The sequence below is a fragment of the Pelobates fuscus genome, chromosome 5, assembly GCF_036172605.1.
Source record: "Pelobates fuscus isolate aPelFus1 chromosome 5, aPelFus1.pri, whole genome shotgun sequence".
Classification (NCBI taxonomy): Eukaryota; Metazoa; Chordata; class Amphibia; order Anura; family Pelobatidae; genus Pelobates; species Pelobates fuscus.
Genome location: NC_086321.1, coordinates 2,639,477 through 2,659,515, shown reverse-complemented (window position 1 = coordinate 2,659,515; position 20,039 = coordinate 2,639,477). Strand labels below are relative to the sequence as shown.

Here is a 20,039-nt window from a genome sequence, read left to right as displayed (position 1 = left end):
TTGCTTTTCCCAGAGAAATCACAAATTTGCAGTGATGTTACTACCGCAAAGGATTCTGGGTGGGCATATGCAAATTAGTTTAACAAAGAATTCCCAGATTTTACTAGTAACATGACGTAAAGTCATGATTTTATTAAAGACACGGAGGCGAGTATTATGCATAACTCTTTCTTTATTTCCTCAGCAGCAAAGATAGAGGAATATAAATATTGTCAAAATGAAAGAAAAAAACTGTTCAGGCATAACAGGCAGCCAATCACATAACAGAGGAAGTAGCTATATAAGTCCTGTGTCTCCCACAATCCCCCTCTTTCTTGCGAAAACCGAAGACCAGGTAAGATAACGATGTCCCACTTGATCCAAACATGAAACGGGAAACAATGCGAAAACTTCAAGCTAAAAAAGATAGAAAAATATGGTAATTTCCAAACTCAAAACTGTAGACTTACCAAACATAACCGTGAGGAGCCATACATAAAAAACTGGATTCTGAAATAGAAAATATATAAAAATTAGGACCCAGCATAAAAACGTTCAAGATCATCCAAAACATGATAAAAATACATGATATAAATACACGAAATAAATACAGACCTAATTGAAAAACATACCTGAATAGCACCGAAGCATCTCCTTTCCCAAAATCCACACCGGGAGGGTGGGCGGGAATAATACTCGCCTCCGTGTCTTTAATAAAATCATGACTTTACGTCATGTTACTAGTAAAATCTGGGAATTTTATTAAAGACACGGAGGCTCATATTATGCAAGTTCAAAGCTGTGCCACTACTCGAGATGCGATGTGTTCAATTGGTCTGAAATAGAAATCTCGAAAGGTCGATTCTCTGGACCAGTCCGCCGCTCGCATAATGTCTTCTAGACGACATCCGACTGAGGATGCTTTCGAAGCCATCGCGCCCCGCACAGAATGAGGCGTAAAAACAGAGGTGTCTATACCTGCAGAAGATAGTAGCCAACGCTCCCAACGTGCCAGAGTAGGTGTCGAAACTGGCCGGTGAGGTGACTTAAAAGATAAGAACAAAACATGTAGATCAGCGGAGCGAAGGGAACGTGTAGCATCCAGATAAACTTTGACGCAATCCACTGGGCAGAGTGCCGGACAACCAGAAAACCTCGGGTAAGTAAACGACTTGGATGCAGATTTCGTCCTCCTGGATATGTCAAAAGTAACGCCTTCTGGGGTGAATGCAACGGCGTCCCAATCCAGGGCCCTGACGTCAGAGACCCTCTTGCAAGAGATCAAACAGAGTAACATCACCAGCTTGGATGACAACCGTTTTAAAGTCAATTCTTGGTTAGGGTACCATGATGAGAGGAACTGCAACATCACGTTGACATCCCAAAAGGTAGAGAAACGAGGCCCGGGAAGGACGGGCAAGGCGAATACCCTTGAGAAGGCGACATACAAAAGGAAGTCTGCCGACAGGGGAACCATCCAAACCCTTGTGTCCGGCCGAAATAGCCGAGCGGGATAGGTTGATCGTGCGGTACGCCTTGCCCGAGTCAAACAGGAACGTGAGGAACTCCAGGATCAAATGTAGAGGGGCAGATACGGGATCCACTACCCGTTCCATGCACCAACCAGACCACGATCTCCATGAAGTTCGATAAGCTGTTCGTGTGCCTGGGGCCCAGGCGTTATCGAGGAGCAGGAGAGTTGTCTGCGGAACGTCTGAGACAACCCAAGGTCCCCTGAAAGGAACCATGCTATCAGGGGCAACTGGTGTTGTATCACCAGGTCGTGTGAGTTCCCATCCGGATCCAGAAGGAGGTCCTGGAAGACTGGTATCAACCGAGGGAAATCTATTGACAACTCCATCAAGCGAGGGAACCATGGTCGAGATCTCCAGAGAGGGGTGACCAACGCCACACGACAGTCGTGGCGAACCAGTTTCGAGATCGTGCGTGCGATCATGTTGAACGGGGGAAAGGCGTACAGGTGACCCTGCGGCCAGTCCTGGAGAAAGGCATCCGTCGCCACCGCCGCCGGGTCCGGCCTCCAACTGTAGAACTTCGGCAGTTGAGTGTTCAGCCGAGATGCGAACAGATCCATCTGGAATTTTCCCCACAACATGTCCAGGCCCTGGAACACTGAAGCGTGTAAATGCCAGTCGCCAGAGTCTCTTAAGTGTCTGGAATTCCAATCCGCTCCCGAATTGTCCAGACCCGGAATGTGTTCCGCCATCACCGAGACGTTGTTGTAGAGGCAGAACTGCCAGAAATCTTTCGCTAGAATCGCCAACATTTTGGACTTCGTGCCGCCCAGGTGATTTATGTAACGGACCGCCGACACGTTGTCCATCTTGAGCAGAACGCAGCAATTCGCCCGCCCTGGGGTAAGGCTGCGGATCGCGAATGCCCCTGCCAGAAGTTCCAAGCAGTTGATGTGTAACGACTTCTCCATGTCGGACCATCTGCCTCCTGTGGAAACGTCTCCACAACGAGCGCCCCAGCCGTGCAAGCTGGCATCGGACTCTATCACTATGTCCGGGACGGAGCCGAAAATGGCTCTCCCGTTCCACGCCTCCATGTGTGCCAACCACCATTCTAACTCGTCTCTGGACTCCGCGTCCAAGCGTATCCGGGATTCGTAGGAGTGGCCCAGTCGAAGGTGTGAACCTTTGAGCCGTTGAAGGGCTCTGTAATGTAGTGGGCCCGGGAAGATCGCCTGAATAGAGGCTGCGAGGAGGCCAATAATTCTCGCCAATTGTCTTACTGACAAGTCCGAGACACAAAGAGCCCTCCGGAGTTCCGAATGGCATTCATCTTGGAATCCGGTAGAAATAAAAACTGTTGGACGGAATCCACTTTGAAGCCCAGGAATTCTATCGACTGGGCGGGGGTCAGGACCGATTTGTCCCAATTGATCAGAAATCCCAAACCTTGTAAAAGGTCGGTCGTCCATTCTAAGTGTAGTAGGAGGTCCGCCCTTGACTAGGACAAGATCAGAATGTCGTCCAGGTAAATAATGAGGCGGACCCCTCGGGTTCGGAGGAATGCCACCACCGGCTTCAAGAGCTTGGTGAAGCACCAAGGAGCCGAAGAGAGACCGAAAGGCAGGCAGGTGAAGCGCCATCGTCGGCCATGCCAAGTGAAATGCAGATAGTCCCTGCAGTCTGCAGCAATGGGAACCGTGAAGTAAGCGTCCTTCAGGTCCAGTTTGGCCAGCCAGTCCGACTGGCGTAGAAGGTCTCTGAGGCAGTGTATGCCTTCCATCTGGAAATGTTGGTAACGCAGGAAAGCATTGAGAGGGCGAAGATTTATCACGGGGCGAACTCCGCCCCCTTTCTTTGGTACTAGGAACAAGTTGCTCGTAAAGCCTCTTGCGGCGAACGGCAGTTCCTCTATTGCGCCCTTGGACAACATTTCCACGACTTCCGCGGAAATCATCTCGTCCTGATCTGGTGGAAGAGACAGTTCTCTGGGGGGACAAAACTGGACAGGCATAGAAACGAACTCTAGGCGATATCCCCTTACACACTGTAGTACCCAAGCATCTGATGTCAGTGCCACCCACCTGTGATAAAACAAGGCTAACCTCCCCGCTACCTGAACCTGAGCGGGAGGGGAAGAAGGGGTACTCACCGTAAGGACGTCTGTTTGGAGCGCCACTGCGGGGGTATCTGGAGCCCCAAGCTCTGCCTCTGGCTGGGAAGAAGGTGGGTGCTCTCGGGTCTTGGAAGCCTCGTGATGGAAAAAAGGAACCTCTGGGTGCTCGGAACGAGCCTCTGTAACCGCGGCCAGGCGGACGGTTCCTGCTACGCCCGGCCCCTCCAAAAACCTTGGGCGCGAACATGCGCTTCATGTGCGCTTGCGCCTTATCAATTGCGGTAAAGGTCTTCACATAGGAGCCCATGTCTTTGACAAAGGAGGAGCCGAACAGTAAGCCCTCCTCAGTCGGGTCAGGTTCTGTCACCGTCATAGCGGCCAGCTTAGGGTCGATCTTTAGGAGGATCGCCTTACGCCTCTCGGAGGACATAGCTGTATTAGCATTGCCCAGCAGGCATATAGCCCGCTGGACCCATCCAATGGCCACATCCATATCCAAACTGAGTCTCCAGATTTGGCAGCTTCGAGAAGCTCGTATAACTTCGATAGGGGCCCCAGAGTATCCAGGATCTTGTCCTGGCACCCTTTCAGGGAGTGGTCAAGGCCCTTCTTGGGCTTCCAGCCCGACTTACTGAGGAATTGGGCAATTTGGGGATCAATATCCGGGGTTCTGCCGGCGGCGCCGGGGAGGGAAGGCCTCGGGCATTCGGCGCGCAGTTTATTGCGGCCTTCTTTAGAGAGCGGGGTGCGAATACGCTTAGCCACGTACTGGGCAATATGGTCCGGGGGAACCCACTCAGCGGACCTGGGGTGCCGCAGGTCGTCAGGGTCGAACAGGGGGTTACCCTGCGGGTCAAGAATCGCCTTGGTATCCCCAGAGGCGTCTAATAAGTGGCCACTGGCCTTGGCGGAGGAGCCCGAGGGGGTCACGCCCGTAAGGGGCAAATCCTCGCCAGATTCACCTTCATCAAAGGAGTCCTATCCCATATGGTCGGACTCATCCTCCACACTCCGGTCGGTATCCGACCCATCATCTAGGGCTCTAGCCCTTTTCCATAGTCTAGCCTTTTTAGCCCGGCCAGGGGCTCTTTTGCGCGTGGGGTGCGCGCTATCAGTGACCGCTTCCAGCGTGTCATTCATGGCAGGTAGCACCTGCATCGAGGAGTGGGAGCCGACATTTTTGGATTTGGCCTTAGCCTTACGTGCCCCAGGCACTGTCTGGGCAGGGGAAGGGGACCCCCCACCCTGGGAAGCTGGGGTGGTTACTGCAGGTAAAACCATCGAGTGCAGGGAGTGGGTAAATGAGGAGGAGACAGCCCCCATGGCTGAGGCAATAGCCTTCTGCAGGGAGGAAGCCATAGTGGCTTCAAGCAATGCTTGAAATTCCTGAGAGGCCATAGCACTCTCAGTAGTCTCCATGGTAAAGTCCCCAGAGGGATCTGCAGGCCCATCATCCCTATCCTGCATGATGCAATAATTTGCAAGCTGTAAACTAACGAAATAGGGCAGGAGAGAACTAAAAGGGTTGAGTAACCCACAGAGAAGAACAGTAAGAAAAAATTCCGACCGTTAGTGTGCCCGGGAGGGATCGGGGCGACCGACTGCACGGCAATAGGAGGCAGACCGCATGGAGGTCCGTCCAAAATGGCCGCCGCACGCGAGGGAAGTGCTCGCGGCCGTGCACCCGTCGGGGGAAGGGGCGCGTGCACTCTGCCCGCGCGGGAAGTCGTGAGCGGGCAGGGAAGTGCACGTAGCCGCGGTCGTGAAGAAAGGAACGGCCGCGGCACAAATCACTGTCTGCACCCGCGAGAGGGAGCAAGGGAAAGGCAGGGAGAAAAAACCTCCCGGTAAAGGGGAAAAAACCCTCAGGGATCCCCAAGGCACACTAAGCGGAGCACAACGAATAAAACGATGCATATACAATTAAAACAAAGGATGCATCAATAAAACAACACCAAAGTAAATTAGTAAATAGCAATAATAATAAGAAATACCACAATCAAAATGCCACAAGTAAGAGAGCTAAACATGGATACTTAGCTGTCTGAGGAAGCAGCAAAGAAAGAGGGGGATTGTGGGAGACACAGGACTTATATAGCTACTTCCTCTGTTATGTGATTGGCTGCCTGTTATGCCTGAACAGTTTTTTTCTTTCATTTTGACAATATTTATATTCCTCTATCTTTGCTGCTGAGGAAATAAAGAAAGAGTTATGCATAATATGAGCCTCCGTGTCTTTAATAAAATCCCATTTTTGTCTCATTCCATTTTAAACATTTGAGTCTGTGTTTGCTGTATACAACAGATTTGAAACACAACTTAGGAAAAGCAAGTCTTATGGCTTTGCTGGTGTGCAGAATTTTGTTTAACGTTGTATTGACTATTTATGATCCTGATTAGTTATTGCCTGCTCTGTTCACCTTGTAGTTCAGTAGCCAGACTGGCCTTTAAATATCTCTATGATCCTTACGTACCAAGAGATAGAAGATATTCCTATATCCACAGTGGAGCGCTAACAGTAAATACATTAAAAAAGGGGGGATGACTTACCCTGTCTACATATATAAGTATATACAGAAGGTAATATCTAGTACATACAGAGCAGAAAAAAAAAATATAGTGCAGATGGTATTGGATTACAATAGTGTAGAGTGCTTTAAGATTGGGTCACTCACATGTAATGGAGCCTATACAAATTGGCTCCTTATATAGGGCAGTGGAAATAAAAGAGAAGTGGATCCAATGTGTAGTAAGTCCAATGTGAAAAGATTCCCTGAGATGAACTCTCAGCTGACTGAAAAAGCTTGGGAAAATGGCGAAATGCTTTTTGGCGGCTATAAAGACCTCTTTAGACATGTTATATATAGATATATGTTTTTATATTGCTTTTATTATTTTTGTTAATAAATATACCAGTATTTTTAAGAGTTCTTTTGGAGCCTCAGGAATCTTCATTTATCATTAATGACAACTCTTTTTACACTATGTTTAAGCCAATGTTCTACCGAAGAACAATCATTTTTATCTAGACCGATTTCTTTGAGTTTGGAAAAAATAAAAAATCCATTGAGTGGAATTGTATTAAATGCCTTGGCAAAATTCAAGTAGATCACATCCACTGCAACACCCTGATCTATACTTCTACTTCTTCGTAGAATGCAATTAGGTTAGTTTGACATGACCTGTGCTTCATAAAACCATGCTGATTTTTGCCAATAATCTGTTTTAGTTATGTATAGCTGAAAGTCGACCCGTAATTTGTCAGCTGCAACATAATCAAACTGGATGGAAACAGGAAGAAGACATAAAGAACGGAACTCTAATGTTGCCTTGAGCCGGAGTCCAATGACATGTTCTGGAATGGGGGTTCTGCGTAGAACCCATAGACACACTGATAATGAAAATTATTGTAACGGCACCCCCAGGCATTAAAGGGGTTAACAGCCGTTTAGTAGATATTCCCCTTCCAGATATAAAGGCAGCTACTGTATACACCAATCCACCGAACAGGAAAAACATACGAATGCTGTAAACAGCCGAATAGGAAAAACCATACGGAAGGTTTACACTCCTGGCAATCGGTGTGAAACAGCATACAATCCAATTCCCCCAATAACAAGACGACACTTCGTTTTGAGGTTTAAGCAGACTCAGACAGAGCTGTGGGTTTATTGTCCTTATATACACATTAGTACCACCCACAGGGTTTTGGAAAACAACCAATAAACACGTACAATACACTCACACTCCCACACAAAATTCCCCCCTCTGCCTGTGATACAATTACCTTACACAATGGGTTAATATAATTATCACAGGCAGGAAAATAAACCGTTTTAGACATTATTCATAACTTTAAAAGTATGCATCACATTCACATAAAACTTACATTTTCAGCATACTCCAAATACAAACATACGTCAAAATCATACAAATTGGTCCAGTGTGTCAAAAGTTAGATCAAAGTCCTTTGTGACCAAATAAAGCATGGCTTTTCTGCCTGTTACAGAAGCCTTCGTTTATTGTGCACCTTTAAGTACCATTTTTGTCTATGCAGCCGTTCGGATGATTTCATACGAATTCTTTGTGCTCGGAATAGGTGGCCGCCATTTCTGGACTTTACACGTGTTCGCGGCCATCTTGCGCACGAACAGCGGTGTTTGCCTGTAACCGCATGGAACTAAAAACGGATACGCGAACAGGCGAACACCGCTAAGTCCTCCAGACCTCCAGGAATTCGTACAGAAACTACAGAACGTCCCCCCGTTCGGTAGAAAGACTTAATGGACTATGGGGAGTCTGGCGACCATAAAGATTCGAATGGATGGCAAGATTTTCGTGTCCTTTCACTGTGCGAACGGAGACCGACCGCAAGGCCAAAACTCATGGAACTATTTTCGGCTAGTTGGTCTGTGCGGTCGGTCAAAACTTTGGAACCCTGTATCTCCTGAACCATTCATCCGAATTGCCTGATTTTTAAATATGTTGGTCCCCTGAACAAGGACTATCCGGGGATACCAGATTTAAAGCTGTACCCCCTGTTTTTGGGGTACATCCAGAACCTGGGTAAAATAATGTACGTTTAATTATGTTAACTGGTTATCTGAGGGGAGGGGATGTGTGGGTTGTACCTTGTACTGGATTGGTGATTTTATGCCTCCCCCTGGGTGTGTTCTTTCTGTACTAAATCCTAATAAAAAGCAGGCTGGGTATTCCAGTCCTCAGTTCTTGTTTGACCCTCAAATCGCAGCTTCGACTCGTTTTATGGGCAGAAGGGTATCCTAGCTGTGCTATAGCTAGTGGGATTATTCTACATTTACAGGACTCGTATGGAATACTATGCAAAGCAGCTTCTCCCCTCTTCAGCAATAGGAATACAGACTACTAAACGGTCCAGCTCTCAGCAAGACTAAGGGTAACCGAACACTGCCCAAAACCAGTTCCACAGAGTCTTCTATCCTGGTGATAATTGGGAAGTAATCCAATTATCTCCAAGGACAGAGGCAAAACTCCATTAGCCACATGGTAGCAAAAGACAATAAAATACATAAAAATATATAACTGTGCAGCTATTGCATAAAACAGGTACATTCAACATATCCCCAGATAGCTTAGATCTGAGCGCACATCATTACTTTCACATAGTCTTTCGTTATACGAATGGGCTCCATGGCATAGCTATCTGGGGTATCAATGTTCAAATAGGGAAAGTACCGAATGACCCGGCTTTCGTGTCTTTGCAGGGAAAATCAAGCATTTCAACAGGGGGCCATAGTCCAGAGGGAGCAGGCGAGCAACCAGGCTCCTCCAATGCCCAGTGGCGGGGTTGGTACAGTCACAACTATCATTATCACATTAACAATCTCTACTCCATTAACCCGGCTCCCCCACTAACTATCCATCACTGAAGCTAGAAATGGATACCAATAATATGGAAAAGTAAATTATTTTTATGTGGGTGACATGGGACAGCGACCGCTGCCTCGCTGCACTATAACCACTACAATCAGTTGTAATAATACACAAGTCTCTCTTTGCCGCATGAAACTACATGAAAATCTTTAACCATGCACGGCTGGTTAGAGTGGTGGACACATCCCTGCCGTAGAACTGGGAAACACAGGTTTGAACCTGATCAGATCACCTTACCAGTAAGTGTCCCTGGGTACCTAACGATATATCCAGACAGATTGTAAACTTGTTTGAGCAGGGCCTTCTTCACCTTTAATTATCCCCTTTCTATAATTGTAAAGCGCTGCGGAATTTGATGGCGCTATATAAATACCATAAATAATAATAATAATAATAATAATAATAATTATAATGACCATTCCTCTGGGTGGTGTAAACAAATAGCAGTTAAACCAGAAACACTGTCAGCAGCTCACCATGCAGGAGAAGGACCCTAAACGGGACTCGCAGGAGCTGTATGGGACAGTTCACCCGCTGGCAGCCAATGGTTAGTTTGTAGACATATTTCACAGACTGACCACGGAACGAAGGAGGAGCAGCCAGTGGCAATGTCTCACTATAGGAATCTGTAAAAGAAAAAATCAGGCAGGCAGTTAGTCAGGTATTTCAGATTATTTACCTTCATTTTTTCTGTAGTTACTACCAATATTTTTTGAGGTTCCCCCCCCCAAAATATTTTATTACGCTTTTACTTTTAGTTTCTCATTTTACTTTTTTCCTAAAACATTGTTTTTTTTCTTCAATAGTTTTTAATCTTTAAAGGAACACAAACATGTATTCTTGACCCTATAGTGTTAAAATCACCATCTAGCCCCTTTGACCACCTTTAAATATAGTAACATCTTACCATTTATTGTAATGTAAACACTGCATTTTCTCTTAAACCGACCCCCCCCCCCCAAAAAAAAAAAAACAACAAAAAAACAAACAAACCGTGTTTATTGCAAAAAGCCTGAAGGGAATGATTCTACTCACCAGAACAAATTCAATAAGCTGTAGTTGTTCTGGTGACTATAGTGTCCCTTTAACACTGGGTAAAGAATAGCTATATATGCAAATAAACTCCCATTGTTTTCATTCATTGGTATCCCCTGGAATCCAGATATGGCTCAGTTTTGTAAATAGTGTAATATACTGTAGTGTGCATCAAAAGTATTATCCATACATACAAAGTTATTAAAACGTTAGTGTGGCGAAACCAACCTCGCCACTGGGCATTGGAGAAGCCTGTTTGCCCGCCTCCAGCCCTGTGACTATGGCCCCCATGTTGAAATGCTGGATTTTCCCATGCAAAGACCCGAAAGCCGGGTCATTCTGTACTTTCCCTATGTGAGCAGTGTTACCCCAGATAGCTATGCCATGGAGCCCATTCGTATAACGAAAGACTATGTGAAAGACTTTGGCTCCATGGCAATTGAACTGTATGTATGTGATCTGAGCGCCATTCAGTAATAATGTGCGCTCAGATCTAAGCTATCTGGGGATATGTTGAATGTACCGGTTTTATGCAATAGCTGCACAGTTATATATTTTTATGTATTTTGCTACCATGTGGCTAATGGAGTTTTGCCTCTGTCCTTGGAGATAATTGGATTACTTCAAAATTATCTCCAGGATAGAAGACTCTGTGGAACTGGTTTTGGGCAGAAAAGCCATGCTTCATTTGGCCAAATAGGACTTTCCCTTAACTTTTTAACCCCTGAACCGATTTCCCTGATTTTTGAGTATGTGTATATTTCAAGCATACTGATTATGAAAATGTATGTTTTATGTTTGTGGCATGTATATTTTAGAAGTTATAAATATTGTGTTAAAACTGTATTCCTCTGCCTGTGATAATGAGATTACCCATTGTGTTCAGTAATCATATCACAGGCAGAGGGGAGGAATTTGTGTGGGAGTGTCTGTGTGTATTGTACGGATTGATTGGCTGTTCTGTAAAACCCTGTGGGCTGTACTGTGTTTGTGGATTGGGAATAAAAGAGGCTGTATGTGCCAGTAGTCAGTTCTGCTTTGACCTCAAAATGAAGTGTCGTCTCGTTATTGGGGGAATTGGATTGTATGCTGATTGCCAGGAGTGTAAGCTGATTGAATGCTTTTCCTGTTCAGCTGTTTACAGCATGGTTGTGGTGGCTGCTGCAGTGCTTGGAGTCCTCAGGAAGCGCTAGGAGCATCCTTCAACAGAGGTACCCAGTCGGGGTGCCCGTCAATCCGTTACAGTTAGGACATCATGATGGAGGGGACAGAACACAGGGAAGCTCCAACAGCATGAAGATGACGTCAGAAGTATGAGCCACGTCCTCCTATATAAACAGGAATCTCTCCTGTTAAACCAGGGCCAATGAAGGGACAGTCCCGGAAGGCAAGTGCCCTGAATCCGATAAGCATTGAGAAAAACTGAGAAATTCAAAGGACTCCTAAACAGAACTAGATCCTAATTCTACATCAACTTATTGGTGAGGTCTAACTGATTAGATGGGCAGACTAGATGGGCCGAATGGTTCTTATCTGCTGTCACATTCTATGTTTCTATTAGAGTGTAGCAGGATTACAGATTGGGACTCTGCCCTTTTCTCCTGTTTTTGTTATATTTTTCATATATTATTTTTTACATAAGGATATCAGTGGAAAATCCTCAATTGATCTGAAATGAACTTTATAGATCTGTTAATAAGAAGTGCTTTGCACTATTTGGAGTTATTTCAGTGATTTAGGCAGATTGGAAGTATTGAATGGCCTGCTTGATTTAAGTACAAACAAATATCTGCTCACGAGGTGATGGTTGAGGTTTAATCAGCATTTGCACTTTTATCCAATCTTGTGGCAATATATTTATCAATAAAGGTCAAGCATTTATATATTATTATACAAAAAAAAAAGTCCTGTGCTCAGACTCCCACTTCTCCTGGGTGGCAGCAGGAGTACACATCAGCCCCAATACATCAGTTTGCTCCAGATACACGTTGGGCAGATCTCACATGCTAGAAAAGGATTTGGAAAAGCCTTATTTGTTGTATCAGAACTAAGCCCCTTTTGGCAGGGAGAGTGGATGCTGGATACTCGTTGCTCGATGACCCTTACATTCCAATACAAGCTCACTGCACTCAGACACTGCATTACTTACAAGATTTAGTCTCTCCAGGATCCAGACGGAGGTCACAAAATAAGATTTTGGGAGGAGTAGACAAAATGCATTGACCTCTCTCACCTGAAATGAGTCAATAGGCATGACATGTTTTTAAAAAATAATCATCAGCAGGATGGAAGGGCTGCCGTAGCCATCATGAAATCAACAACTAATAATAGAATAACGAGACAAGGGGAATAAACTAATAATAGAATAACGGGACAAGGGGAATAAACCAATAGAATAACGGGACAAGGGGAATAAACCAATAGAATAACGGGACTAGGGGAATAAACTAATAATAGAATAACGAGACAAGGGGAATAAACTAATAATAGAATAACGGGACAAGGGGAATAAACTAATAATAGAATAACGGGACAAGGGGAATAAACCAATAGAATAACGGGACAAGGGGAATAAACCAATAATAGAATAACGGGACAAGGGGAATAAACCAATAGAATAATGGGACTAGGGGAATAAACTAATAATACAATAACGGTACAAGGGGAATAAACTAATAATAGAATAACGGGACAAGGGGAATAAACCAATAGAATAATGGGACTAGGGGAATACATTAATAATATAATAACTGAACTAGGGGAATAAACTAATAATAGAATAACGGGACAAGGGGAATAAACCAATAGAATAATGGGACTAGGGGAATACATTAATAATAGAATAAAGGGACTAGGGGAATAAACTAATAGAATAACAGGACAAGGGGAATAAACTAATAATAGAATAACTGAACTAGGGGAATAAACTAAACAGAGTAATGGGACAAGAGAAATGATTTAAATATAGAGTAATGGGGCTAGAGGAATGAACTAAAGGAAAATGGACCAAGGAAAAGACCTAAAGATAGAATAATAGGACTATGGGAATAGGCTAAATATCGGATAATGGGGCTAAAGAAAAGAACAACAGATTAGATAATGGGACTCGGGCAATTAATCAAATATGTAATTTGGAGTTCTGGGCTGGCCACACATGGACTCCACTTTGGCATGAGGTGTCTGCCTAAACTAAACCTGGGTTACTGCAACATATAATATAGGGATTTATTTACTAGACAACCTACTGAAAATGTGATATGGGCTTATTCACTATAAACCATACTGAAAAACAAACTGCAAAATGTAATAAAAAAATCTCCAACTACTGCTATAATGTTAAAATATTTTTGTTCAGTACAAATCAGAGTTTACCAACAAAAACAAAACAAAAAAAAAACACAACCAAACCAAACCCCCCAAGAGTTAATTATACTTGAGGACATCTTTGGCCAACTCATTGGTTTCCTTGGGATTGGTCCCCTGAAGCTACACCTCAAATTTGCATGTGGACATGGTGAAATCCTTGACATTAAGGCTGAAGATGAAATCACCTCGATTTGGAATGAAGACAGTTTCGTTCTCTGCCTGCACGTCCTGTCTTTGCTCTTCGCTGGCTGGAAGCTGTACCCGACTCTCACTGGCATGAAACTGGCAGTGGATCTGAGCACTGGCCCAAGCCAAGGTCTCACTGCAAGAAAAAACATTGGTCACAACATGAATACTGTGTTGGAGTTGGGAGGATATAGGCTTTTCAAGTATTGACCCCTCGACCCACCCCGTTGAGGAGTCAATACTTTATAGCCTTGTTATGCAGACAGTAAGGAGAAATATCTTCTTAATAGGAGTGAACACTCCGGATTTACACCAAAACTGGCAGAGAGATGTAAAGTTTTGTTGGGACCAATATACAACCAGAATGCAAGCAGGAAGAAGAGGGGGACATGTAGTGGCTGTAACGTCAATGTAACAATGTTTGGAGGTCACGTTAGGGTTCTTTAAGGCAGGGTTTCAAAAAAATAGAAGACTACAGTTTAGCACAGATATACAAAGGCACTCTAATGTATATAAATAGGGCTTCTAGTTCTACGAGGTATAGTTAAAGGGACAATAAAAGACCCATAAACACTGTAGAACGCTCTAGTGGTTATGGTGTCAGGAATGCCCTGGCATGCCCAATGTTAGTAGAAAAACCTTCTAGTAATGGTTTGACTTATTACCTTGGTTAGCCTGTACACCACCTGTGCAGGGCTTAGCTCAGGAGAGCCTACAGATGATCCAAAGGAGGAGATGGGGAGTGGAGCCCCATGAAACCCCAGGTAAGAAGTCAAACTGTTAAATAGTTGTCTAGTTACAACTAGAGAGCCAGGGCACTCCTTAAACCACAGCCACAACAGTGTTTCTTTAACAAGCATTACTGGGAGTAAGTAATCTAACTTTCAAATACTATCCTGTCCTGAATAGGAGAATTTTAAATGGACACTTTAAGCACAAAAACAACTTTAGCTTAATGAAGCAGTTTTGGTGTATAGAACATGCCCCCGCAGTCTCACTGCTCAATTCTCTGCCATTTAGGAGTTAAATCACTTTTTATTTATGTTTATGCAGCCCTAGTCTCCTGGCTGCGACTGACAGCCTGCATTAAAACAAAATGTGGGGGTTTACTTTAGAAGTTGCTTGGTTAGTTGAATTTTCTTACAAGACACAGAGGCCCCGATTAAAGAGGCCACAGGCAGGAAGCACTGGTGGCAATAGAGGGTTAATAGGTCAGTGTAAGTTCATGACCCCTGATCATCTTGGGCAGAGTGGGTCAAGGAGCTGGGCAGATTAGGTGACACAGCTGTTACTGGGGACAAGAACTGGCTGATGATTGGTTGCTGTCAGTGAGCCAGAAAAAGAGCGGGAAACCAGGTAAGTATAAAAGGTGACAGTGAAAGGCAATCCCTGTCAGCTGTCTTTTCTACAGGATGGGAGAAGCACCGACGGACATTTCCCCCCCTACTAATTGTTAAATGTGTTTATATGTAATGTCGTAGTGTTGGAAGCTTGGGGCAAAAGTCATCATCAGGTTCAAGTTTTGAGGAAGGATAGGTGTTAAATGATTGTATTTATAAGGCGGTCAGGCTAGTTATGACTGACACCTTCAGATGTTTGGACAAACTTGTGACGGAGCACCAGTACCTCCGCCAAGTCTGCTACCTTGTAGCTATCAGGGACCCTGAAGCACTTCAGACCTCCAATCGGTCTGTGCCTGAGTTAGTTGGGTAACAAGTGCCAAAAAGTTAATCCATCCTGGAAGCCTCCTTGACAAAGTTCCACATACCGTAATTGAATATTTATTTACAGTGTGTGTGTGTGTGTGTGTGCAGTGTGTGTGTGTGCAGTGTGTGTATCAGTGCAGTGTGTGTGTATACATATGAGTGATGCAGAGCCTTGGGGGGGGGGGGGGGCATTTTTATTATTTTTTTTTAAATTATTATTTTAATATTCATTTTTTTTGTTCTATTATTAATATATTTTTTTTTATATTATTATTTTATTTTATTATTATTTTAATTTTTTTTTCGTCCCCCCTTACTGCTTGTTACCTGCCAGGAAGCTGTTACTTACCTTTCCTGCAGCTCCTGTCAGCTCCCTTCTCCTCCGCGCCGGTCCGGTCAGCTCCCCGTGTAAGTCTCGCGGCCGCACGGAGCGTTGCCACGGTAACCCGTGGCAATGCTCTGACCCCGCAGCTCTCGCAAGACTTACACTGGAGGAGAAGGGAGCTGACCGGACCGGCGCAGAGGAGAAGGGAGCTGCAGGAAAGGTAACAGCTTCCTGCCAGCCGGGCTTGTAATGCGCCCGGCAGTCCTGGTATCACATCCCACAATAACAACATAAGTAAACTGCTGTACAAAACAGAAAAAAGCACATTTTAAATTTAGACGTAATGGGTTAACATTTAATGAAACAAAACAAAATAGCTGGGGCCCTTTTTATCCTTAAACTTATTATAAGATTAAAATAATCCCAAATCACACCTATCCCCACATAAAACGTAACAACTCACACACATACCTGCTGGCAGAGGTAGATGCTGCTGACAGGGGGTTGGTGAATGTCACAAGACACTCTAGAGCTTCACCAGCTAGGAACACTGGGCCACGGATTAACTTGGCTACAACTTCAATCATGGTTAAGGGATGTAATGAGGAGCCAGCACTGATTTAGAGCCACGGAGAGGGACGGTACTTGTTCACTCAGAGCCACAGAGAAGGCTGGTGCTGGTTCACTCAGAGCCACGGAGAAGGCTGGTGCTGGTTCACTCAGAGCCACAGAGAAGGCTGGTGCTGGTTCACTCAGAGCCACGGAGAAGGCTGGTGCTGGTTCACTCAGAGCCACAGAGAAGGCTGGTGCTGGTTCACTCAGAGCCACAGAGAAGGCTGGTGCTGGTTCACTCAGAGCCACAGAGAAGGCTGGTGCTGGTTCACTCAGAGCCACAGAGAAGGCTGGTGCTGGTTCACTCAGAGCCACAGAGAAGGCTGGTGCTGGTTCACTCAGAGCCACGGAGTGGATTCACTCAGAGCCACAGAGACAGCCGGCACTGGTTCGCTCAGAGCCACGGAGAGGGCCGCCACTGGTTCGCTCAGAGCCACGGAGAGGGCCGCCACTGGTTCGCTCAGAGCCACGGAGAGGGCCACCACTGGTTCGCTCAGAGCCACCGAGAATTAAATTGATACCTAAATTCCAAATAGCAAACTTTAGATAAAAACGTAAAATAAAGAACTGGAATAATTCCTCAACTCAGAGACACCATTTCTGTATAAGACACACACACACTATGTATATTACTGCTCTATTACACATTACAAATCTTTTTACAACACACAATATATTATTATCTCTGTATTACACCCTTTATATCTCTATGTTCCACCCTCTGTCTGTATAACACACAATTTACTATCTAGGTATAACACAATGTATAATAACTCTTAATAACAAGCTATATCTCTCGGAATTACACCCTCTCTCTGTATTACACACTATGTTACACACTCCATATTAATTCTCCTTGACCTCTCTGCTGCCTTTGACACAGTTGATCATTCTCTCCTCCTTCAAACTCTTCAATCACTCGGTCTCTGTGACTCTGTCCTCTCTTGGTTTTCCTCCTATCTCTCCCAACGCTCATTTAGTGTCTCCTTTTCCAAGGATACCTCCTCCCCTCGCCCTGTCTCGGTTGGAGTTCCCCAAGGCTCTGTCCTTGGTCCCCTTCTATTTTCTCTTTATACTGCCTCTCTTGGAAAACGTATTGCCTCTTTTGGATTCAACTACCACCTGTACGCTGATGACACTCAGATATACCTCTCCTCACCGGACCTCTCCCCGGCCGTCCTGCAACGTGTCACTGCTTGCCTCTCTTCCATCTCTGACTGGATGTCGTCACGCTTTCTCAAACTTAACCTCTCTAAAACTGAACTCCTTGTCTTTCCTCCTCCTAATACTGATCCTCCTCTCTCACTCTCCCTTCAAGTCAGTGATATCCACATAAGTCCATCCCTACAAGCGCGCTGTCTTGGCGTCTTACTTGACTCTGGTCTCACCTTTGAGTCTCACATCCAGTTTGTTGCCAAGTCCTGTAGGTTCCAACTCAAAAACATAGCCCGCATCCGCCCCTTTCTTACGCAAGATGCTACCAAGGAGCTTGTCCATGCTCTAGTAATTTCCCGCATGGATTACTGTAACCCTCTCCTGATTGGTCTCCCCAAAAGCCGTACTGCCCCGCTACAGTCTGTAATGAATGCTGCAGCTAGACTGATTTTCCTATCCAGTCGGTCCTCTCACACCTCGCCCCTCTGCCAGTCCTTACATTGGCTCCCTGTATCCTATAGGAGTCAATTCAAAGTGCTAACCCATACATTTAAAGCACTGAACAATTCCAGCCCCTCTTATATCTCTTCACTGATCCAGAGGTATGCCCCTCCTCGTACCCTCCGCTCTGCCCGCGACCACCTCCTGACCGCTGCTCGCACCCGTACGGCCAACTCACGCTTGCAGGACTTCTCACGGGCGGCTCCTCTCCTATGGAATAACTTGCCTACTGCCATCAGACTCTCCCCTAGTCTTCAATCATTTAAGAAGGGCCTTAAATCCCATCTCTTCAGGAAAGCGTATGGCCTCCCAGAGTAATCTCTCCCTTACATACCTGTCCCTATGGGATAGTGCTTTGCTCTCTCCTCCAGCTCTGCTTCACTCCTACTTGATATTTCCTATCCTAATGTTTCTAATACCCCACCTCCTATAGACTGTAAGCTCATTTGAGCAGGGTCCTCTTCAACCTATTATTCCTGTAAGTTTTCTTGTAATTGTCTTATTTATTGTTACATCCCCCCCCCTCTCAAAATATTGTAAAGCGCTACGGAATCTGTTGGCGCTATATAAATGGCAATAATAATAATAATAATAATATGTATCTCTGTGTTACACACTGTGTGTCTCTGTATTACACCGTGTGTGTGTAATGGATCTGTATTGAACCGTTTCACTTACAAGAGGATAAAAATCGTTTAGGCGATAATCCCCTTTCCCATAGACCAGCAGCTACTGCAAGCACCAATCTCCCGAACTCCAAACTGTACGAATTCACCAACTCCCGAACTGGAAACACACGAACCCTGGAATCAGCCGAACAGGAAAAGCATACAATCCGCTTACACTCCTGGCAGTCAGCATACAATCCAATTCCCCCCAAAAACGAGACGACACATCGGTTTGAGGGTCAAGCAGAATCTGATTTACTGAGGGCTACCTGCCCAGTATTTATGCAGGTCAGGGCCAGCGTAATCTCCACCCTCTGGGAACTCATACTCTGCCATCTTGGGGACACACTGAGCTGCGTACCACTGTATCGCCTGGTATGCGTCGTCGAGCGCCAGTTCTGCATATACTAGAATCTCGAGTCTAGTCACCCACGCTTCTTCGGTCTGTTTTCTCAGGAGGGGCATCCGCTCTGCCATTCGAGCCAGGATTCGCTGCCGTCTGCTGCGGCGCCGATCCCCTCGCGAATACTGTACTTCCTCTAGGGTTTCGTCCCACAGCCCGGCTCTGGCAGACTCTCTGTACATCAACATGTCCTCCTCTGACTCTGCTTCAGACCCCAGGGATGCGTAACAGTCCAATCTATCCAGCAACTTCTCCATTTTCTGAGTTTCTTTGTAGATAGGGTCGCTGTACGGCTACTAGCGTTGCCCTCAATTGTAATCCAGGAATGGTGTTGTCTGTAGCTGTCCCTCTGGTTGTAGGAACGATCCCACCGCTGCCACCAATTGTAACGGACCGTTTCACGTACAAGAGGATAATCCCCTTTTCCATAGACCAGCAGCTACTGCAATCACCAACTCCCGAACTGGAAACACACGAACCCTGGAATCAGCCGAACAGGAAAAGCATACAATCCGCTTACACTCCTGGCAGTCAGCATACAATCCAATTCCCCCAATAACGAGACGACACTTCGTTTTGAGGGTCAAGCAGAATCTGATTTACTGAGGGCTACCTGCCTAGTATTTATGGAGGTCTCCCACCTGGTGGACACTCCCCTAAGGGACCAAATGGGAGACTGAAACAGCAGACAGACATGTATCATTTTAGTACATACAGCCACAATACTTTCCCACAATGCACCCTGGCTTCCTCCCCTCTGTCCTGGAGATAATTAGAGAAGTAATTCAATTATCTCCCAGGACAGAGGCAAGACTCCATTATGCACGTGGTGATACAAATACAGTATATCACTTTAAAATATACAATGGGACAAATGGTACAGAGAATATACACATTTAACATATCCCCAGATAGCTCAGGTCTGAGTGCACATTATTAGATGAATGGCACTCAGACCACACGAATACAGTTTCATTGCCATGGAGCCAAAGTCTTTAATTACATGAACAGGCTCCATGGCATGGCTATCTGGGTTAAAACATTCACATAAAATAAACTACCGAATTAACATGCATTCGCTCAATCCATACGAATTAGAA

General features: G+C 45.2%; 1 protein-coding gene across 1 annotated transcript in view; it reads right to left on the bottom strand.

Moving 5' to 3' along the window:
* Positions 1-16,350, bottom strand: part of RGP1 (RGP1 homolog, RAB6A GEF complex partner 1) — a 30,306-nt gene extending 13,956 nt beyond the window's left edge. Inside the window, exons 1-4 of the mRNA XM_063456674.1 lie at positions 16,072-16,350; positions 13,569-13,705; positions 12,167-12,250; positions 9,459-9,608 (exon numbers count right to left, since the gene is read on the bottom strand). Of these exons, the coding sequence (XP_063312744.1) occupies positions 9,459-9,608; positions 12,167-12,250; positions 13,569-13,705; positions 16,072-16,187 (487 nt within the window). The 5' untranslated portion in view covers positions 16,188-16,350. The remainder of the gene's footprint in view (positions 1-9,458; positions 9,609-12,166; positions 12,251-13,568; positions 13,706-16,071) is intronic.
* Between the last annotated feature and the right edge of the window lie 3,689 nt (positions 16,351-20,039).